This window comes from Paralichthys olivaceus, chromosome 14 (assembly GCF_024713975.1).
Source record: "Paralichthys olivaceus isolate ysfri-2021 chromosome 14, ASM2471397v2, whole genome shotgun sequence".
Lineage (NCBI taxonomy): Eukaryota > Metazoa > Chordata > Actinopteri > Pleuronectiformes > Paralichthyidae > Paralichthys > Paralichthys olivaceus.
This window is the reverse complement of record NC_091106.1, coordinates 11816549-11839388: the sequence shown is the minus strand read 5'-3', so window position 1 is coordinate 11839388 and position 22840 is coordinate 11816549. Positions and strand designations below refer to the sequence as shown.

General features: G+C 41.9%; 4 protein-coding genes across 20 annotated transcripts in view; 2 read left to right on the top strand and 2 right to left on the bottom strand.

Moving 5' to 3' along the window:
* Positions 1–4345, bottom strand: part of khdrbs2 (KH domain containing, RNA binding, signal transduction associated 2) — a 73756-nt gene extending 69411 nt beyond the window's left edge. For 11 of the 15 annotated variants that reach the window (XM_069538406.1, XM_069538405.1, XM_069538403.1 and 8 more), the window contains exon 1: positions 86–223. The gene's annotated coding sequence lies outside the window, so the exon portion shown is untranslated. Of the gene's footprint in view, positions 1–77; positions 224–469; positions 668–4206 lie in introns of those variants that run through there. The other 4 variants (XM_069538395.1, XM_069538396.1, XM_020090898.2 and 1 more) reach the window with 3 other exon arrangements.
* On the top strand, positions 109–3650 carry LOC109633130 (isoaspartyl peptidase/L-asparaginase). The gene is made up of 6 exons (XM_020092754.2): positions 109–295; positions 1406–1548; positions 1707–1870; positions 2092–2210; positions 2397–2507; positions 2817–3650. Exons 1-6 carry the CDS (start codon positions 109–111, stop codon positions 3023–3025), a joined length of 933 nt encoding a protein of 310 aa, XP_019948313.1. The 3' UTR covers positions 3026–3650.
* phf3 (PHD finger protein 3) lies at positions 4313–15753 on the top strand. Its single transcript, XM_020092733.2, has 16 exons — positions 4313–4452; positions 5567–5823; positions 6218–6334; positions 6438–7767; positions 8030–8312; positions 8712–8763; positions 10451–10565; positions 10670–10826; positions 10927–11043; positions 11274–11396; positions 11491–11635; positions 11739–11925; positions 12013–12160; positions 12249–12338; positions 13164–13359; positions 13466–15753. The coding sequence occupies exons 2-16, from the start codon at positions 5583–5585 to the stop codon at positions 15208–15210; spliced, it is 5046 nt and encodes a 1681-aa protein (XP_019948292.2). The 5' UTR covers positions 4313–4452; positions 5567–5582; the 3' UTR covers positions 15211–15753.
* Positions 15201–22840, bottom strand: part of eys (eyes shut homolog) — a 188816-nt gene continuing 181176 nt past the window's right edge. For all 3 annotated transcript variants that reach the window (XM_069538391.1, XM_020092694.2, XM_020092703.2), the window contains 6 exons: positions 21806–21972; positions 20569–20713; positions 18533–18707; positions 18115–18287; positions 17829–17990; positions 15201–17263 (listed from right to left, as the gene is read on the bottom strand). In XM_069538391.1, the coding sequence (XP_069394492.1) occupies positions 16071–17263; positions 17829–17990; positions 18115–18287; positions 18533–18707; positions 20569–20713; positions 21806–21972 (2015 nt within the window). In that variant the 3' untranslated portion in view covers positions 15201–16070. The remainder of the gene's footprint in view (positions 17264–17828; positions 17991–18114; positions 18288–18532; positions 18708–20568; positions 20714–21805; positions 21973–22840) is intronic.

The following is a 22840-nucleotide window of genomic DNA, read 5'->3' as shown; positions in this document are numbered from 1 at the left end:
ACACACAGAGACGAGTCTGTAAATATTAATAATCCAATGTTTCCTCAGCTATAAGCTTTAGCGGAACATCCCTCAACTTCTACACCTCTTCCCTGCAGGAAGTCAAAGATGTCAGCGGTCATAGTTGTGCACGGCGGGGCGTGGGCCATTCCAGACCACCTGGCCGAGGCCTCCGTTAATGGAGTAAAGGCTGCAGCATGTGAGGGGTTTACTGTGCTGAAAAGAGGGGGGGCTGCAGTGGAGGCTGTCGAAGCAGCTGTGAGAATGATGGAAGACAACACTGCGTTCAATGCAGGTACAAAGAATGACTCTTATTTTCTATTTCTATTTATTTAATAGACACTGATGAAACATAAAACATTAACACTCATCATGGGCTCATCAACACATGAATGAATCTTAATCAAGGCAGAACAAGTAGTTCTCCTGCTTCACTACTCTCAGTTTAAAACAACAACAACAACCCCACCTCCACACAGGATCCAATCACTGATCATCTTCTTTCACCCAGCTCTGCCTGTTCGTGCACTGTCTCCATCTGCTGGTGGTGATGGCAACTTACATCTTGGCTCAGTAAGGAGTGTGGGTGATGGTGGTTGACAGAGGTCATGTCGCCCTCAGATTATGGGGCTCATCTCTTTAATCCAGCATTAGTGCCAGATGGAGTCTGTGGAAAAAAAAATCACACGTCTGTTTTGTCTGGAAAACATTTATAATACTTGCTTCGCTAAACATAACCCACGTGTTCTGACTAATGAATCAGTTCACAGCAACTATTAGTCAGTGATGTGCATTCAGCTCAGACACTGTCAGTGGAACAAGCCAGTCAGTCAATGCATTGGTCACAAGTCCTGCTGTATTTGTTGTCAGCGCCCTGCAGACATGTAGGGATGTCGCGGACAAACTCTCAACATCCTGCAATTTACCTCAGCTCATTATTGACTGGGCTCCACTGCACATCACACCACACTCGCCTCATTGCACCAGTTTCTCGTGGTTTTTAGAATTGATTCTAAAATTGAATTTCCTGTTTTAAAATTACTTGAAAGGCTTCATCTTACTTATAGCGGACCTCCTCATCCCTCATACCCCTCAGTGAACGCTTCGATCTGATAACCAGCTGTCACTCACGGTACCCAGGGCAAGATTTAAGACAGAAGGTGGTTGGGCCTCCTCATTTAGACAAGCTACCTCAGTTTCCTCTTTGTAAATCTATATTTTATTAAATTAGATGTTTCATCCAGTGTCGTCTGTGTTAACGTGTTTAAACTTGTAATTAGACTTGTACCGTGCCGCCCTTTGATAAACAGCTGTGGTTTTTAACCTCTTCACACAAAGTCTGTTTCGTTGCTCAGCAAGTTTGTTGTTGTTTAAGTTTGTAACTGACTGTAACATTTCATTCTAGGCCACGGAGCCGCACTCAACACTGAGGGAGAAGTGGAGCTGGACGCCATCATCATGGATGGAAGAACACTGGGCAGTGGTGCTGTGTCTTGTGTGAAAAACATTGCCAACCCTGTGTCACTGGCACGAGCAGTGATGGAGAAGGTGTCATCTGAAATACTTTTGGCTTTATGGAAAAGACGTAGCAGGAGATACTGATTTATATTTTTATAATTGTTTTTAGTTTGTTGTTACAAAGTACGTTTTATTACATTTAGCATTTTCACTTTTCCCTACATGTTTGTTGCCATGGGAAATCTCAGACCGCCCATGTCATGTTGATGGGCAGAGGTGCAAACATGTTTGCAGAGAGCATCGGGGTGGCCACAGTCCCCCCTGAGACTCTGGTGACGGAGTGTGAGAGGAGAGAGTGGGAGAGGCAGAAGAATTATGTCACTGGAGTCATGGAAGATTTTAACTCTCAGTGGTTTGTATCTGCAGCATCAGACTTTATATTTACACTTTCTTATCTTTCAATAATCTCAACCCATACAGACTGAATAGCCTGACAAAACATTAAATATAATTCAATAAAAACATATCATTTAAATGCTCAACTGTTCAGTATAAAAGCGTCTAACACACAGGTTTCAAAGTACTAAACCAAACATGGCGTTTACAGTAAATGTGCTTTTTCTATTTCTTCAGGGCCCATGATACAGTTGGAGCAGTTGCTGTGGATGGTTCTGGTAATGTCGCATGTGCAACATCAACTGGAGGGATCAGGAATAAAATGGTTGGGAGAGTAGGAGACTCTCCAATTATTGGTACGAATTAATTGACTTGAACTCTCTCAAATAGCACATTTTTATATCGTCAGCTGCCGTTAAAATAAGATTTTCCCCCTCACAACTTGGAGTTTAATTTATATTAATATTTGGGGACCTCAATGTGTGAAATTGAGTAGCATAATAAAAATGTAATAAATGATTAATCTTGCTTTTGTAAATAAGGCTCTGGAGGATATGCAGACAACTGTATTGGTGCAGTGTCTTGTACCGGTCATGGAGAATCCATTCTTAAAGTCACATTGGCCAGACTCATTCTTTCACACATTGAACAAGGTAAAATACGATTTTTTTGACAGACTTCATTTTTTGATGTCACAATTTGTGTATTTGGCTACAAAGCACCAAACAGTCAAGTGAATGAATAAGATTAAAATAGTGCAAATGCCTTATGTAATTCCTAGTTTAGTAAAGTTTAGAGTGACTATGATATTTCATTATAGCAGTCATTTGATTTGATAGCGTGATGAGGTTGTTTATTTCTTTCAATGACACATAAGTTTGTATGTTTTTGTGTATTTGTTGACATTAGCAGCATCAACCGTACATTTATTTCGTATTTTATTCTCTCCCTCACACAAACAGGTAAATCAGTGGCAGATGCCTCACAGTTGTCTCTGAGGTACATGGGCGAACGTGTTCGAGGTGCAGGAGGTGCGATTGTAGTTTCTCCATCCGGGCAGTGGGCAGCCACGTTTACCACAGAGCGAATGGCTTGGGCAGCAGTGGAAGAGGATGTGCTCTGGTATGGGTTGGACCCAAATAAAAGACTGAAAGAGCATTTTTCCAAATAACAATGTTTAAGTTATTTTTCCTCATTAGTTGTATTGAGAAAAATAAAAGGGAACAGTATTTTAATTGAGTTCTATGTAACATGCTGAACCTTGCTCTATTGTTGTCTGTAGCCCAAATTAATCAACAGTGTTTTCTTATCAGAGCTTATTTCTTATATCACATATGCAAATATAGTGTTTATTTTACATTTTATCTGAAGGAAGTGGACTCATTTTTGAAAATATTATAGGTTCCATTGTATTGACTCAGTGGATGCAAGTCCTGAATGTCTGTGAAATATGTCAAAGTTTTGTTTCACCTGTTAACCTGGCATTATTGTGACTTTGGTGGGTGGACAGGTCGTACCTGTGATGGGACCTGCAGCTTTGTTTGTGCGGCTTCAGCCTTTGAAAAAACTGCTGCACAAACATGATTCAGACTTTGAATTAAATGGCATGAACAACACATCTTTAAACACTGTATCTATTTCTATTCGCCTTTTGTTAGTAATAGAAATGTAGATTCACACATTGTTTTAATAATGTCAAAGTAGTAGAGGTGCAGCAAAGTGTTTTAAGCACAAGTAGCCTGACACTGAAATGCCAGTAATCTAAAATAAACCAATAAAGTCATTGATCAACTGTAGTGTCATTATGTCCACATGTTACTCAAATCTTGCCTGTATCCATTTCGCTGTGGTCCCTGCATGCAGCTTTGTTAAGCAATGGACAAATGCAAGAAAGTTGTTTTTAAATGTAGAAAGAAATATTCAAAGACAGAGTCAAATATTTTACTTTTTCACATTAATGGCCTTTTAAAGTTGTTGTTTGTACGTGGGACTGTTAGATCAGGCACTATTGCTTTGCAAATTTGAAAAAAGAAAATTGTCATTGAAAAACTTTGAAACTAAAAGTTTCAGTTTTGAATAAGTAGATATTATGTAGAAGTTTCAATTCGAATATAATTTTCTGTATAAATCTGGACGTCTTAAGAATAGATTTTTTAAATTGTATTTCTCACTTTCGTTCAAAAATGTAATATGAGGCCTTATTTTCCAATTGCAGGTGCAGAGATTATTCTTCTACCTCAAACTACATTTCAAAAAAATCATTATTAGATTATTGTTTCAGGTCGTATTTCTTCAGTTTCAAACTTTTGCCCTCGATCTTGGAGCAACGGAGCCAGATCGTAAACATCATACCCGTCTGCTGATGGCGGTGAAGCTGTGCGATGTCTGTGAGCAGCCGTCTGTGGTGAGTCAGTAGTGGTCGTCGCTGGGTCCGTGGTCTCTGCCATGCTGCCTGTAAACACAAGCCACGTGACGCTGCCTGTCAGGGGCTTTGCAGCACTGGGGCGATTCACGGCGGAGTTAGAGGAAGTTACTGGGAGCAGCGGTGCTACTATGTAACCTTACGCGAGTCGGACGGGGCAGTGAAGCGAGAACTAGGTAAGAGTTTCTAATATTCACTCAGATATGTCGAAATATTCCAAACGCAAGCGGTGGAGGTGTTGCGTGTGGGCGTGCTCGCTTAGCAGCGCCTAGGCTACAAACAAACTTGGTATCTAGGGCCTATGCTAACGGGACCTAGCTAGCCTGAATGACAGAGTTAGCATCGAGCTGTGTAACTAAATACTCACATATTTTATCCAGCATGTGTTGGCTCTCCTTGCACTTATGGTGTAAACATAGCTTGTATTATGCTAGGATCCAAATCAGTGAGCTGCCCTGTGCATGCTTCCTCCGTAAGTTACCTTTAGCATGCTATCATAGCTTCCCTAACGCGTTCTGCAGCGGGTTGTTGTTAGCCTCCTTTCGTTAGCATGCTAACAAGCAAACAGCTCACTGGCAAAGCTTGGCCACACGTTGTCCGTGTTTCTTATAGTGATGGAGTTGTATTAAGTGAGAGGAAACTAACCCGGTGATAGAATCTTACCAGCGCGTTTGAGATTTAAGTAGCTAACGATTCTGGTTTTGAGCACAGCTCAGTTTTCTGGCCTGCTGCAGCCGTGCTTGATTTTTAAAAATCCTGGTAACTTGCAGGTCATTTAACAGCAGCGTCACTTGTTAAAACATTCTCCGGGTTAAAGATGTGGACACTGTTTTGGTTTTTAATTCAAAATACGTAAAGCTGCTGAGAAGTAGAAAACATCGGGCTGTGTAAACATTGATGGATCAGAGAAATGACCAAAACAAGTAGAAGCTGGCGACGTTGACTGAACGGTGCAGGCGAGTAAACTTGCAGGCTTCAACAAACTACTGCTGATGGAGGAAACCCAGGTCATCTGTCCCTCTTTGTGCAATAACGGTGATATTAATTCAGTGTTAAGCAATGCCATCAATCTAACCGACAGGACGCAGCCATTTGTAGAGGAGTTTACTCAAAATAGCTTGAAACCTGTGAATATTTGCTTACATCTGCTCTGGTTTGTCTCTTGAGCCTAGTCTGATATATGATGTGCTACTAGGATGTTGCACATGATGCATGAGAGCTTTATCCCAGTATTATCAACATAATTTAACTTGATCAACCTGGACTCACTCTGTCTGTGTTGTTTTGCAGGAGGGCAGCAGCATTCATGGACATTGTGGAGACCTTAAACCATCTAATACCCAGTGACCAGTTGGACGACTCCCTGATTGTAGGTCAGAACTTGGAATGTGAAGCCAGTAATGAGCTAGGGTCTGGACTCCAGCTGGACAATTCACTGAAGAACATGCTCAGTGACAAAGATCCCATGTTTGGATGTGCCAGCTCTCAGTCTCAGTTCAATCTGCTGGACAATGAGGAGTCTGCTTTTCCGGCTGCCACCTCCACAGGTACGTCAACAGACAAATGATGGTAAAAGATCAAAATTTTACTGAATCCAGTCTTTGATTAAACTCCTACTAATATATGCTACTACCATTACATCACGTGGCTACTTCATAATAAAATTCAGAATTAACTGGAAAACCTGTTGAAAGAAGTCAAAAGTTTTCTCTTTTATGTATTGAATGCATAATATTAGTAGGCTGTAAGGTGCTGCAGAACACCTGAGGGAAATTCCATACTGCTCCAATAGTGTTTTTTCTTATTTTTAGCCTTTTATTACACTTGAAAAATGCACAATATCGTCTAAAATGAGCTTTACACTTTCTGTAGATTATTTGTCCCTCATATAGATACACCAGGAGATAATCTACAATCATTTCTTTTACTTGTTGTTGGCAGGTCATGATGATAGTTCAGCACCCGCAGGTCCCAGCAGTGAAATGACAGTTGAAGAGACCACACCAGTGAAGCGTCCTGTTGGCAGGCCGAAGAAACGTCCACAGCATTTAGTACAAGGTAAGTTGGTGCTTGTGCGTTTAGATTTCCACAATATGAAATCTTTTAATTAGAGATGGTGTGAGTGACGCAATTTTCCATGTTTTGGTTCTTGTTGAAACAGAAAATAGTGATGACCCACAACGCGTGAACACATCCAACATCATTACCCGAGGACGACCAGGAAGGAAACCAGCCAACAGGCTACAAAAGTCATTTCTCATTGAGAAAGGAATTAAAGACACAGAACTAAAGAAAGAATTAACTCAAGGAGGACGCATCAATGTAAATGATCTTGATGGAGGACGATGGCTGAATCCTACGGTTGTATTGAGACGGTTAACAGTAACAATTGGAGGATTCAAGATAGAGTTGCTTCCAGGACCCTCTTATACACAAAACGTTGATACAAGCCAGGCCGTGTGCATTGAGGATGATATGTCGCACGTTGTGAACAAAGATTTGGCCGTGTTGCCGGGTGATGCTGTCAATGTACAAAATCCCATCGTTGAGAGTGTGGCAGAGGTGGATGTAATTGAGAAGAGCACTGCTGATGATGTAGTCCATGGGCTGGGCCCCTATGTAAATCCCAATGATGTGCAGACATCCAATGGGACGTTAAAAGAGAACCCGTCCACACAAGAGACAAAGCTTGACAATCAGAGTATTCCTGAAAAGCAACAGCCAGTGAGTAACGAAAAAGAAGAAATTAATCAGCCACAAAGCAACGAAAACGACAGAATTACTGTTAGTAAGACTGAAAGTAAAGAAAAGGAACTGAATGTAGTGAAAAATCTACTTAAAGCTAACCCTAAACAAGGACTGATTCCTAACAAGAATAAGGACTTGGTTTCATGTAAACCAAAAACCGTGATTACAGAGCATAAAGTATCCCAAAACACGCCATCGAAACTCATCCAAAGAGGTGACCTGCACAAAAATAAACCTCTAAAGGACAAGAAAGAAGTCACGCCTTTGAAGAGGCCTGCGGAAAACGCCCAAAGTGAGCCTGCTTCTAAAGTGCAAAAGACACAGAGCACAGGAGACAGTAAAGTGAAGCCAAAACTACCAGCTCCATCGAGCTCAGCAGTGAAGAAGAGCCCATCATCTGGCAACCGTGTTGGTGATCAGCAGCCACCAACCAAACATACGCCCGCTCCTAATAAGTCTAAAGTTGAGTCTGCTCAGCCAGTGCACAGTCGTCCAAGCCATGCATTAAAAACACCTGAAGAGGGGGGACAGGAAAAGCCCAAACTGAAAAAGCCAGAAAAGATCCTTCAGAGACAGAAAAGTAAAAGTGCAAGAAGCATCTCTGTGGATGAGCCGCAGCTCTTCATCCCAGATAACGCTCCTGTTGCGAAGAAGGAAGCAGTCGAGGAGCAGCCTGTGAACAGTGACACCATGTGGGATGGAAACAACTGCTGCGGCCTGTGTAAAAAACACCACAACAACACGTAAGGGCCGCTCTTCACCTAAATATAGAGAATTATTGTACAATATAAAAACCATATTATTGATTGTGACTCAGATTTAAACAGAGTATGTTGTTTGTTGCAGAGCTATGAGTAACACTGAATTGTTGACTTTTCATCATGCAATATTAGAATTTGGAAACAGAATTTTTAAATTGGTGTAATATCTGCTTGTTCAGAGTACTCTGGTGTCCAGAATACTAATTTGCAAACACACCTTTAATAACAACCATACTCTGCCTAGGTTCATGGTAGGCTGTGGCCGCTGTGAAGACTGGTTCCACGGAGACTGTGTCGGTCTCGACCTGACAAAAGTACGTGAAATGGAGGAGGAGGACCAGATGTATGTTTGCCTGAAGTGCTGTGAGGAAGAGAGCAGAAAGGTGGAGCCTGAGCCCCCGAGTGCACCCAAATCAGAAGTTCCAGCAAAGACTGAGGTCCAGGACCAGAAGCTGCCTCCCAAACCAAAACCAGAACCAGGATCCTCCCAGAGCCTCACATCAGGGGGAGTCAGACCAGTAAGAAAGGTAAGCACTATCACAATAAGCTCTTCCAAGAAAAATGTTTCAAAATGCATTGACGAAATTGAAATCCTTCACATACGACAGATTTCTTTCCCCCTCAGATAATTCATCCTCTGATATTAATCATAGCCAGTGTCACTACTACACAATGGTTTGTCTTTTTGCTTTTACTTTGCAGGAGCCTTGCACATGGGTGTGTGGTTAACATGGTGTTCTCACCGACCTTTAGAACATTTCCCTGCACTTAAAACTCACTGAATTTGTTCTGAAATTGGCTGATGGGTTATTATGTCCTATTTTACCCTTTTCACATTTTAATTTCATTCATATATTTTATTCCTCAATGATGCATAATAGTTATCATATGACTGATGGACTTTTTGCACTACTCTCTCAAAATAGGATCCTGACAGAAGGCAGTCTGCAGATGCCAGAGATGGAGCTTATAAAACAGGTATGTGATTACAGAATTGTTAACAAGATTAAATGAAGAGAATCACAACAAGTTGAACAATAAAATTAGACCTGTCTTCTTCCATAAATAAGACAAGATTCAGAAGCAAGTATGCGCAACACTACTGGCCAAAATGTTCTGAAGACAACATTTTTACAGCTATTATAAATTATTGAATTTTATATACCTCAGTGAATCAGTGTTTCTGAAATTAAAGCCTGAAACAATCAAAGAATGGATTTTAGGAATGTAGAATCACTGAATGTCTAAATTTAATCAAACATTTTGACTGATTCAGGTGATGAATGTACAACTGTTGTTCTTTCTGCTACACACATATTGCAGAAAGATTGTTCCAACTCTGTTTTAGAAGTTTCCACAAAACTCGTTGCACTTCTACAGGATTGTTCTAAAGGTCTTCACAGGCCTTAGGTGCCGTCTGGGTTCCGAGTGGTAGTTGGAGGGATATTAAATTATTCAAAGTTCATTTTGGGTTTAAAGTTTTTCATTGATTCTCATTCAGAGGGCTATGATGCGATTATAAGACTATTATTGATGCATCTTGACATATGCACAGTTTCGACTATTTTCTTTTACTGATTTTATGTAAATGTAATTAAATACTGTTTCTAGAGCAACGGCTATAAAGTTTACTGCAGCAAAGTCACCATGTACGTTCACTATTTCACTGGCAATACATGTGAAATGTCAGTGAAATCAATAATATTCCTCACTACAAAGACTTTGTGAAGCTCAGTGAGAATGAAGAATTTTGACATCAGTCAGTATCAGTCCTTCCTCCTGTCCTCTGTCCTCCTCCCTCTGCTGCCGCTTCCATGATTCATAGTCTGCAGGTACTGCGGGTAGAGAGAGGGGGCGGTTTATTGGCAAACTAAAATAAACCTGCTACATACAGACAGCTTTTCAGTTGGACTTGGGCTGCTTACATTTTAATAAAAACTGGGTGTTATTAACCACACACACATATATCTATCAACAAAACCAGAAAATATCTATATAAACTATATTAGTCTACTGAGACCAAATATAATGATGGAATGCCAAGACTACCCACATGCTGGTGACAGTGTGAAAATACCAATGAAAATGAGTGCATACATTGTATTTTTAAAAAGAAGCAGGCAGATATTTTTCACAACTTCCTTAGAAATTGTCTCCCAGCTCAAGGTTTGTAATTGAAAAACTCAACAAAGTTCACAATGAGTTTAAAACTAGTGAGTGAGGAGGACATTCGGGAATTGCAAATACTCTAAGGCAAGATAACAAAGAGAAAACTAAAACTAAAGACGAGTGTAGGTGTAAGGGAATCTTACAATAGCTGTTCAGTTTGTTGTGTTGTGTTGGTGGTTGCTGTTTGCCTCCGTATTGGGAACACGATCCCACCGTCTTCCTGCTGCCTAATATAGTTTGACTACCTGCTGTTGTGTTCAAGTTTGGTGAAGGTCATTCACAGCTACATCTAAAATTCGCTAACTGTGCATTCTTTGTTCATTACAGAAGAAAGGGGTGAAAAAAATCTCATTAGCTGTTATCCAATATCTAAGAGGCGATAAAGTTGTTCATATCAGCTGTTTGTGAATGTCACATTTTTCTATCTTAACTCTACTCCCAGTGGTCACAGATTTCCCTCACCTGCTCCCTACATATTGTGATTCTGTCCTCACAGGCGTTTCGCTGAGACAAGAGGCAAAAAGTAAAACTTCGGCTTCAAAGAAACCCGTGTCCGTGGAGGCCATCAGACGAAGTGTGCGTGATTCTCTGAAAGAAATCCTTACACAGAGGTAAGTATTTCATAAGCTTAAGTTAAAGAAAATCCTGAAATTGACATTGCCTTCTGTTTCATTACTTAAATTCATCAATAATGGGGACACTTTCTGCATTTTAGGTTGAAGGAGTCTGATCTGAACATCTCAGTGGAGCGGGCTGCTGAAGTCGCCAGGAAGACAGAGAGAGAACTTTTTCACTTGTATAAAGATACTGACAACAAGTACAAGAACAAGTACAGAAGCTTAATGTTTAACCTCAAAGACACTAAAAACAATGTAAGTATGACTTTAAATCACACATGATACAGTTTTCTTGGTGTTGTATTTCAGTTTTAATATAAATGCATTTCCATTTTGTTTGAATGGTTTTCTTTAGGTCCTCTTTAAGAGAGTTCTCGAGGGGGAAATTTCACCCAGTAACCTAATTCGAATGAGTCCTGAGGAGCTGGCCTCGAAGGAATTGGCGGCTTGGCGACAAAGGGAGAACCGACATGTAAGTAGAACTAAAAGCTTGGTCTATATATTCTTATTTTATCGCATAAATTCTCCTTGACTGCTCACAGTATGTAATTTCAATAAATGACAATAATTAGGCTACAGAAGTTAAGCTCAGCCAGTGGGATTAACATTTGTAGATTTGGTGCCTTTATTATTGTTTTCTTTAGGTTGTATTTTAAAATAAATCGAAAAAACTAATTAGAATGAATTCCTCCTTTTTTACAGACAATTGAGATGATTGAAAAAGATCAAAGAGAGGCAGAGAGACGACCGATCACTAAGATCACACACAAGGGCGAAATTGAAATCGAAAGTCAAGAACCACCAAAAGCGCCTGAGCCTATAGAGGTAAAGCAACATGTCAAATATTACTCTGCATTATATATACAAGTAAAAGAGGGTGACATGTTTGCTTGAATTTCTTTGGTTTCACTCTTCTCAGCTGGAGCTTCCCCCCAAATTGACTGAAGTCTTGATAGAACCTTCAAATACCCCAGAAAAGAATGCGGAGGACACCAAGACTGAGAAAGACACTACCAGCCAACACAAGTCTCATTTATTTGACCTACACTGCAAAATCTGTACAGGTAAAACCCTGACATCAGCACAAGTTCCGATTTTAGCCATGAAGCTCTTTCTCAACAATTCACCCTCCTCTGTGACACATTTGTTCCTTTTTCCTTCTATAAGGTCGTATGGCCCCCCCTGTGGAGGAGGCACCTACCAAAGTGGTCAAAGTTGCTACCACCGTTGTCAGGAGGCAGTCCACCAAATCAGAAGAGACAAAAAGCACAGCAGGACCTGCACTCGAAGACGACCTGCACCTCACTGTTTTAGAGGAGAGCTTCAGAAGTGCTCGGCCAGGCTATGAATCCAGGTATGCCGTTCTTTCTGCCTCTCTGCGTGGTTCCTATGTGTAAGTCATTTTTGCAAGAGTGCTCCATCGCTGTTCTATTTGTCACAGGTCAGATCACGGAGCTGGAAGAGATGAAGAGGCCTTGTTCCTTTCCAGCCTGCAGTCCCTGTGGCGAGGATTCATTCACATGCACGCTGTGGCAAAGCTTGTGACTAAAGCTTTCCCAGTCTCTGGAATTCTGGATAATGTCACTGAGGTACTGTGGACTCAAGTGAACATAAAGAGTTTTTTATAGCTGTTTTAAAATACTGTCAGTTTATATATTTGATTCCACCTCCCAACAGGACCTGCCAGACAGCATTCAAGTTGGCGGGAGGATAAGTCCACAGCAAGTGTGGGACTATTTGGACAAGATTCGGGCAAGTGGAACAAAAGTGAGTTTTGACCGCTTTCTTTTAGGAAATGAATATAGTACATTACAGTCATTAAAGGTATATTACACAGGATTTGTCGGTTACTACTTGATCATTCAAAGTCAACTCCTTCTCTCTGGCTCAACAAGCAGAGGTGGTTCTGCGAGCAAGCAGTGGATCAGTTATTTACTGATTGTTATGCGGTGGTTATCAAAAGCACAAAGAAACACCCCTCACTTGTGGAATAAATCTGGGAGGTAGATGACATATGTAGTAAATATTAAAATATACGCTTTATGTCACAGTCTCTGCTTTTTCTGTCTGGAACAGCTGCTTCTAACATCTTCAATTGATGTGAACACAAATCAGCAGCCGCCACATTTGCAGAGAACTTTAGAATCTATCGTGTTCACCTTTTTAATATGTCTGGATTTATGCACATGTCGCTACTGATTAGGTAACACTTCTGACACACACACACATATTTTTGTATTGTCCTTCCCTTACACTCTGCATGTTGTTACTGGCTGAGGGATATACACCCACTGTCCCAAGGCAGCAGCCCAGAAACATCCCAAACACAAAATACAGGCCTCTACACAACCACACTTCTGGTGGATCATAGGTGTTGATTTAGTCAATACATTACAGACTATGTCTTTAAATACAATCATCCACTGATGCATGAGGTTCATTGTGATCAAGAGCAGCTCAGGTTTACATTCAGAGGTTTAAAATTCCACTGTTAAATGCCATTTGATGCATTTAAGAGCTGCTTGATTAAATCATTGTTCTTGTACATGGATGGAAGATTTTACTGACACATGCCTTTTTATCTCATTAAAGGAGGTGTGCCTGATTCGCTTCTCCCCCGAGTCGGATGAAGATGAGATCTCCTACGCTCTCTTGTACGCCTACTTCAGCAGTCGTAGGCGTTTCGGGGTGGTGTCTAATAACCGGAAACAAGTGAAGGACATGTATCTCATTCCCTTGGGTGCCACTGAGAAAGTTCCACATCAGCTTGTTCCCTTTGATGGGCCAGGTAACCTCAACGCTTGACCAATTTTCACATGGATGATTAATTTATATTACTTAATAACACAAAGAGGGAGGATCTCTTAAACTTAATTAATCTTTTTATTTGACAGGTTTAGAAAACAACCGTGCCAACCTTCTTCTCGGACTCATAATACGCCAGAGATCAAAAAGGGATTTTCTTCCTCTGGACATGAATGAAACTGGGAGGATTATTCCTGAAATCAAGCCTGTCACAGTTTCCGCTAAAGAAACCAGGACAACAGTGGAGGATGAGAAATTGTTTCTCTCTTCCTTAACTACAGTGCATAAAAAAGAGACGGACAAACCACTTAACACCACTGAGGCTGTTGATGAGCCTGTTAAAGAGGCTCTCGAAGAACCATCTGCTTCAGAGGAGACCAACAATCAGGAGCCACAAAAACCACTGCGCTTTCTTCCAGGTGTGTTAGTGGGCTGGGGTGGGGAATTGCCACCTCTGCCAGATTTTGGAGGAAAACCTGCTCCAGCAGCAGATGACACCCCTAAGACCCAACCACCTCCAAAAAACGTGGCACCGGCTGGGAACTCAAAAAGTCCAACAGCTGCTGCCCCACGAGAGCGTTTTGTCATCAAGAAGAAAGAGGCTAAAGCTGCTAAAGCTGAACCAGAGCTCTCCAGCCCGACTGATATATCTGCTGCTAACAACTCGTCAGGAAAAGACGCTGCGGTGGTGACCCACGTTGCACATCTCTCTCTGAAAGATAAGCCTCCAGATGTACCGACTGAAGTGTTCTTGGCAAGCCTGTCAGCGGCTCCAAGTGGGACTGAAACTAGCAGTGCTGCCTCGGGAAACAAAGGCGATGCCGGCCTTTTGTCTGAAACCGAAAAAGGATCGACTGAAGGGAATTCTTTGTTGCAATCAAAATCCCAGACCACATCAGATCACACAAATAGCTCAAAACCTCCTTTAAGTGGGATATTGAAGAAGTCCTCAGCGTATTCCAGTGTAAATGAAGATAACACCATGGTGCTACAAAAGGATAAAGTCAGCCAGCCAGCAACTTCAAGTCCTAAACCCGTTCCTGTGCTGAGCAGCACTAGAAGTGATCCAGTTACAACATTTCACCAAGGATATTTACAGCTTTCTCAGGCCAAGAACAAGCCTGAGGAACAAAACCAATCTGCTGTTCAATCGTGCTCCCCTAAAAAGGAAGATCCTGCCATGTCCCAGAGTGGTGCTACTGTAACACCAACAGTATATCCTCCTGCAGTACAGGGACCACCAGCTGCACCCGCTTTCCCAGCACACAACAGTGCAGCAGCACATCTCCCACTGCAACAGCCTCAGGTACCTGGCAGCTATGACTACCTGAGTGGCCCTCCTGCTAACACTTTCTCTACCCCAAACACCCAGGATCAGAATCACAGTACGACGTGCGCTCAGGACAGCGCCGCGTATGTTCCTGGACTTCAGTCACAGTACGCCGAGAGCTACCCTCAGCTATCTGAGCAACCTCCATCCCTGGCCAAAGACAACAAGCGTCCAGAGGAGCGATACAGCGACCCGTGGGCGAGGCCACGAAACACAGAGGACAGAGACCACCATGGGCGGCACAGTCACCACAGGGACTCCCATCACGGGAAAAAGAGCAGACACCAAGACCGGGAGCGGGAGAAAAAGTACGATCGCAGCTCCGATGACAAGTACAGAGAGAGGAGCAGGCACCACGGACACTCAGACGACCGTCACGCTGAGAAGAGGAAAGAGAGGCACCACAGCGACGACTACAGCAGCCGCCACAAGGACAGACACAGACACAGACGGGACTCTGATTATGAGAATGGACGTAGAAGTTCAAAAGATAGTTACTCATAATTGTTAATTTTATTTTAAAGCAGCATAGAGCTAGAAAGACTGTCACAGCTTGTTTGTTTTATACACCAGTCTGCGGCTTATATGCCATTTTCTTCATAGAAGTTCCATTATCCATTATGCAGCCAAAATGAGATATCATTTCGTCTTCAGACCAAGAAGAACTCAACATTGGGAAATTTTTCAAAATTTTAACCTTTTACTGTTCATGTATTGTTCACATTAAGCTGCTGTTTTGACTACAGATGACCAGTAAATGTCATTGTCGTGGTAACATACAACGCGTGTGTGTGTGGACCATTTGATCAGAAGTTTAAGTTTAACATATTGAATGAATGTAACACAAGGATGGCTCTTAACAGCAGCTTTGCTTTTTTTCAACTTCATTTCTTTTAAATTGCTTAAATATTTTATATACTTACTTTCTATTGAAAAAGTATGTACATTTTGGCTTGTATAAATTAGAGATGAAGTGTGCCTTTGCACCGTGTGTTTATGTACAGTTCGTAATAAAGCTAATCCTTTTTTTATTGTTGATTATAAAAACGTATGTCTTTGAATCAAAGGTAAAAAAAACACTTGCATATTGTGAAATCGGAGCAGTGAGTAGAAGAAGCAGCAGATGGCGATAATGCACCTTGAAGTTGGTTGCCACCCACCAATAAACAGAACATAAGAAGGAGCTTTGATTCAGACAGGATACATACATTCCATTGAAAGCTATTATACATAACAAATCAAATGACAACTGAACTAAGAAGTGTTGAAAACAAGTAGTCAAATATAGTTCAGTATGAACTTTACTTTGAAAAACTGGACCCTAGCTAAGAATTAAAAACAAACTATAAGCTACATTTTCACTACTATTCATTCCCCTCATAAACATTAAAACCTTCACTGTTTTTTAGGAACAGCACTGGCTTGGTGTCGTCAAATAAATAAACGTTTTTTAGATTTCCATCAAAGCCTTTTGAAAACAGCCCGGAAGTGACGATCGAGACGTTTCTGTGTAATTCAAACCCCCCGAAATAAAGCTGACCACCGTAGTTTAAGGCCACATATCGCTCAAACGGGTCCACGTCTTCGAACAGGATTCTCTTACTGTTCAGGAACACCTGAAGGACGGTGCTGTTCAAAGATAAGGAGATGTTGTGCCATTTGTTACAACAGAGGGTTAGATTTCTGAACATTAACGGGAGGGAGAGCCTCTCCCCGAGATTGACTGTGATTTTGAGGTGGCCGCTCTCGAGTCCGACTGCGAGGTAGTCATCGTCTTCATGTTCGGCTTTCCCCATCCACATGATCAAACTGTCATTGGAGCTTGTCAGGAAGCTGAAAGACACCCGTGTGTATTTTAAATTTCTTGTGTTGTATCTCGGGTCAGAGTATTTCACATACGAGTTTCCCACGAACTTGAGCACGTCTGTGGATATTTCTGCATCACAGTGCTTTCCTCCCCATCCTAGGGGGCACATGCAGTGGTATGAGGTCACATTAGACGTAGCACACGAGGAACCGTGTTTGCAGATGTTGTTTGCACAGCTTATGGACTGGTTGCACACAGAGCCAGTCCATGATGGTGGGCACACGCATGTGAATGAGTCACTCCCCGTTGCCCTGCAGTGACCTTCATTCTGGCAGACCTTGTACCCACATGCGGTCCCATCCCAGTCCCCAATGTTTGCTCCGCTCACTGCCCCCATCTCCGTTAACTCCAGCTCTTCATCGTTAAGTATAAATTCTCTAATGCCGCCTGTGAAGCCGGTTGGTTCCCCTTCAGTTGCATCAGTGGAGACGAAACTCAAAGTGGAAACCCCACCGACAAAGATGTCCGTAGCAACGTCGAGGGTGGTCATCCCTTCAGTTGCATTCTCTCTAACCTCCTTATCGTCCAGACTGAGGAAGCCTCGGTGGCCGACTCGGCCTGCCGTCACCCTGTGCCAGGTCCTACCGCTCGAGTCCACTTTGTCGACAGACTGCAGGATGCGGGTGCCGTCACCCAGATTGTATCGCAGCTGGACGAAGCCAGATTTCAAGGAGAGGCAGAAGAAGTCTCCTGTAGGAAGAAAATACAAAAAGGGAAAATACAGAAATAGGTCCAAAGAAAAGTCAGATGAAATACAAGTCTTAATGTGAGAAGCAGAACATTTTTCTTTGTATCCTGTAACACGAATCACTTCAAGGCCAGATTCATCCTGGGATGTCCAGGTTGGGAACAACTGCACTAAAAGCCTTTTTAGGGAACTGACACTTAAATTTTACTTTAACAATACTCACATTTCACATAACAGAGATGACTCAGGTATTTATTAAATTTTAAAATACTAATTTCTACCCTTACATACTGGTACTAACATACTGGTAGTACTAAGATGATACCAATATGCCCAAACACCTCTCTTCAGGTAATTTTTAGCCTGAAACTGATACAGTTTAAGGATATTGTTTTCCTAATGCTATGTATTATGGAAGGTGCTCCAAAGTAATTTTGGTTTCTGCACATTTCTTTTGTTATGCTGAAAGAAAGAATAAGAGAAAAATAGTGATCCTGGTCCTCACATAGTCAGAAAAGTATTTTGTGTAATGAATTAAAGCTTAATACGGAATGAAAACATCCTCACCAGCTCTGGCACTAAGGTGCTGTGCAGTATACACAAGGATGCCATCCGGTGACAAAGGCTGGAACTGCAGCTGCAGAACTGTCCTGTGTCTGACACCCATGGGTGGGAATGACATCCACGAGGACAGGTTGCCGCTGAAGAATGGATCGCTGATGGTCACGGCTGAACGGGCAGAACATTACGGCGGTTAAATAATTGAGCGCCGAGGCTCTTGTCTTATTTACATAAATAAATAACATATTCAGCATAATGATACAGTTGGGGGGGGGGGTTCGGCGGCGGAAACCTTTCTCGCAGTAGAGCCCTGCTGTCCCCAGGGGGCACTGGCAGGTGTATCCGTTTGGGAGAGGGATGCAGGTGGAGCCGGGGGCGCACAGAGGAGGGGGGCTGTGCTCCACATCACACACAGACACAGTCTCAGAACAGAGAGCTCCCTTCCATCCAAATGGGCACTGGCAACTGCAGACGGACACAGTCAGACGCTGTGAAGGGCTTGTAAACACTGTTGTGTCCTTTTGCTTTACATGCACTGTGTACTGACTCTCTGAAGGTTATTGAAGTCCAGTCACAACACTGAATTATACACAATATGGAGAATTGTTCAGTGCATCCCACTCAGCAACAAGGTCCTCTTGTGTGATTTATGACAGGAATCGTTATAAATACTCAGAAAAGGAACCACGTTGTGTTTTTATCCAACTTACTACACAGATGAGCCTGAGTCCACACATGTCCCTCCATTCCTGCAGTGAATATGAACACATGGCGTGACTCCACACTGACCCACACTGCGCCCAAAGGCTGGATGTCCCGCAGGCTGTCCCAGTGCCTGGAACTTTCTGTCTCTTCTTGTGCGAAACAGCACATCAAAAATGCACCCTGCGAAAAGACACACATGCACACACTGACGGCCAATAGACAGAGGATTATCAGAGAAACAGCACACAGGAAAATGTGATTAAAATCTGTTTTCTGATTCCAGCGCAAATACAGAGGAAAACACTTATAATGCGTGCAATGTTTGAAATGGATTTGAGTGTTGTTTATTTTTTCATGTGCCCACACATTGTTTTATATAAAGGATATGAGATAAGAATTATAGGATAAGTCTCAACATCTTTATTCGATGTTAACCATTGAATTTGATGGACTAAAGTCTCAATTCACACCCGAGATTTCAGAGGGTTTTAAATATGAGTTTTCATGCATCTCCCTCATCATATTTGCTTTATTTTTTTCTTTGATAATTCAATTTTATCAAGACAATATTTGCTTTGGCCTGTACCTGCAGAGCACGGGGCCTTCTATAAATACGGGGCCCGAGCACAAGCCTTGCAGTCATCTGCACATGCAGACTCCCTTCTCTCCGCTGCATTAGTCATTGGCATAAACAGGATGCAGGGGAAATGTCATGCTCACTCATGAATATTCATGGGTGATGCTGTCTACTTGGCAGACTCAAGTGATGCTTCGCGCTGCTGCAAAAAACTTAGACCGTTGGAAAAGCGAAGCAGATTTATAAAAAAGATTTGCAAAAGCGGGTTTATTTTTTGTTTTAGCTGCACAAACCAAATCAAGGAAACCTGATTATAAGCAAAATGCGGCGTAAATATGTTTTTGCAGAATCATTTCCTTGGAAAACTTTCAAGTAGTTTCAGTCAAAATGATATATTCTGCTGGTTTCCTATGGCAGTATTTTAAAAACAAAGACTAGGTTGCAAAAGGCGATTTATAAATTAAATAAAAAATGAGTCAGCTTTAAATCGACAAGTTCAACTAATGCAAAGTTCCCCATGTCTTGTTATTTGATCAACAGGCTCAATAGAGTGACTGATTTTTTTTTTCTCCAGCAGCCACAGCTCCTCCGCTGCCACCTTTCCACAGGGGAGAGTGGATCTGTTGATAACTGGGAGTGAAGTGCATTATCAGTGTGTTCACTGGCAGCCATCATGATTAGAGCTTGAGGAAGGTCACACAGATCTGATTAGACGCTCATGAGTTCTCATTACACCCCGAGCAGGAAGGTTATGGTTCCACCGGTGTCGCCTGGGCTCAGGTAGTGCTTACCGAAGACAGCCGACTGCTGCGGCGTGATGCGCAGGGGGCAAATGGATGCTTCCCCATAGCTGATTTGATTTTTTTAGAGGATTTATTTGGTAAGCGGGGGGAAATTAATTTTATGATGATGAATCAGCAAACACACACAAATCCCTCCGGTGTCCAAAACCTAAAAAGCTCTTGTTCACCTCAAATGGATCTGCCACGACATTTATAATAACAAGCTCCATTGCTATAGTGCAGAGGCTGCTGAATATGGTTATGATGATATTCATAGCTGTTGTCATCATTACGGTTATGGCAATTTTGCTCCACAGCTCGGCACATTAGCGAGGCACAATGAATGCTCTCCAGAATATATTCCTACACCTGAGAGAGAGGGCACAAACGATGCTGCTGATGACAAAGATTATTTGTATGGCATCCCGGTTCAAGCAACTTATCAGCGTCGGGAGTGGATTTGCAGCCAACACACAACTGTGCCGTGTGTGAAGTCATTAAAGGGTGAAGATACAATCAACCTCGGAGCTCTGTTCTGGCCTCATACACAGTTCGAGCCTGTAACTCCCTTTTCATTACACACCTTCCCCTCTGCTTACAAAGAGACAGACATCCTGAGAGAAGCTCCGAGCCCAAGGGCTCAGCAGCGCTGGGGCCGTAATGAAGCTGTAGTCGGTCTTACCCTGAAAGCCCTGACGGAACCTGGAGCCAAGTGGCAGCAGTTCAGGGGTGTACTCATTATATCCACCTACAAAGAGCTGGTTGAAAACATTGAGGCCCACCAGGGGTCCGGGAGACGATGCCGTCCTGTTACGTTGACCATTAACCTGAGAGAGACAGAAAAACGTCAGTACTTGCATCTGAAGGCGTCCATGTGGGAGCACAATTTATTTTAAAAGAAATCTGCCAAACTTTACACAATGTATGACCTTGGATCGCTGAGTTATTCAGTCAGTGCACACTTATTAGCCTCAGTAGCTACGACAGTTTAGTTCAACGCTCTCGCCTCTGGACAGACTAAACTCTTCGAGGTGCAGGTTCCCCGGGGATCTCGGCCCTGCGGGGAACTCAGCAGCATCTCACCATTCCTGTGGATTTTTCAACCACTCTGACATTAAGCGAACATCCTGCTGTAACTGACCACTGGAACTAAATTATGTGTTGATAAAAGGAATACTGATGTGGCCCGAGGAAACATACACCTCAATATAACAGCATATACAAACCAAGGACACAGGATACGTAGTGTTTGTGTGAATATGCTATTTGAATCTAACCACTGAGGTGACAAAGGAAAATAAATGAGTGGAAGGAGGGGCCACAGGAGAGATTGATGAAATCTAATGAGAAATATGTTAAAGAATAAAGGTTCCCAATTTTCTTTGGCAAATAATTCCTATTGTATTCAGCAAACATCCTGTCTGTCTAGACCAGGGCGATAAACATTTCAACCTGTCTTGGGACCCCCATTATCACTGAAGTTGGTTGAGGAGTTGGTTGAGGAATGTTTTATATGTTTAACTGCTGTTTTTTTATCTTTTATCTATCTATATAAATTTACATTTTCAAATTGTTTCTGGAAATCATGTGACCCCCCCCCCCCCCCTCATGATCCCAACAGGGGGTCCCAACCCATAGTTTGGGAAGCACTGGTCTGGAATATGCCAGCGGTATCTTATTCAATCTGTACATTAGTTTATCTTTTTAATATATATATATTATAAAGATACATATATTTACAATTAGTGTTTGCAGTACCTGGTTACATACTTTATTCTGTCAATTTCCTTCCCAGATTGTTTCATTTGAAATATTCAAGATGCCTGTAGAGGTAATTAAACCTTACTATGTGTTTTCCTTTGAATTCTCATTCATCAGTATAAAGTATAGTAGCATTAATTTTCCAATCATCCAATCACCTTCAGCCATCCTGTTTTCTTGGACCTCCCAAATGTGACTGTGTGAATGTTGACCTGCTGGTTCAGTCGGTCACTGACTACAGTTGCTACACCTGATCCGAGGTTAAATCGGTGCACAACTCGTCCGCTTCGTAGTCCCAACACAAAGAAGTCATCACCATCGTCTCCTGCAAAATACATGAAAGGACTGTCGTTAGCACAGCAGACTCAAAACATACGATAACATTTAAAGACTGTTTTTGAAAGGACAAGGGGGTCTCATTAATATAAATAGAACATTTAAAATATGTACAAACAGCAACATGACATATACTACAAATACAAATATACAGATAATTCGCACAGCCTCACCCACCCACTCACCCACCCACTCACCCAGGCCTCAGCAACTGGACAACAAAAAATTAATTCAAGGAAAAGTAAATAAAAAAACCTTCACAGGTTATTCTGAGACAAGAAAAGAAAGATGCCCTGAAGCAACGTAGAGAGGTAAAAGATTATTCCAGTCAGAGGGTGTTTTGTATCAAGGATCAAGGATGTGTTTATTGTCCCTGATGGGCAATTTGTAGTATGGACAGCTGCATTCACACAAACAACATCCACACAAACCTTGAGCTGAACATAAGAGATGGACAATACAATAACATAGAAACGCTAAAAACCTAAAGCACAAAAAACTGCAGGATCTCAATAAATTAAAATCACAATAAATGATGTTAAAAAGCCAACGGCAGCCGTCACATATGAATTTCGGTAACTATTTGTCCGGCACATCATGTATCTACGGCCAGACAGCTTAAACCAACAAAACAAGCGATGGCTATAGGGTGAGGTTCAGGGTCCTGTACTAACTAGCTTTGTATTTTAATGACTTATGTCCGAATTCCAGCTGAACACCATAAAAATCTCCAACAGAAAGTTTTTTCTGCCTCCAGTAAAAACACATTATATGAAAAGCAAATAACATCTGAGACAATCAACACAACCATTCCCCAAAATGTGAAATTCACATTCCCATATGATTTATGATATATT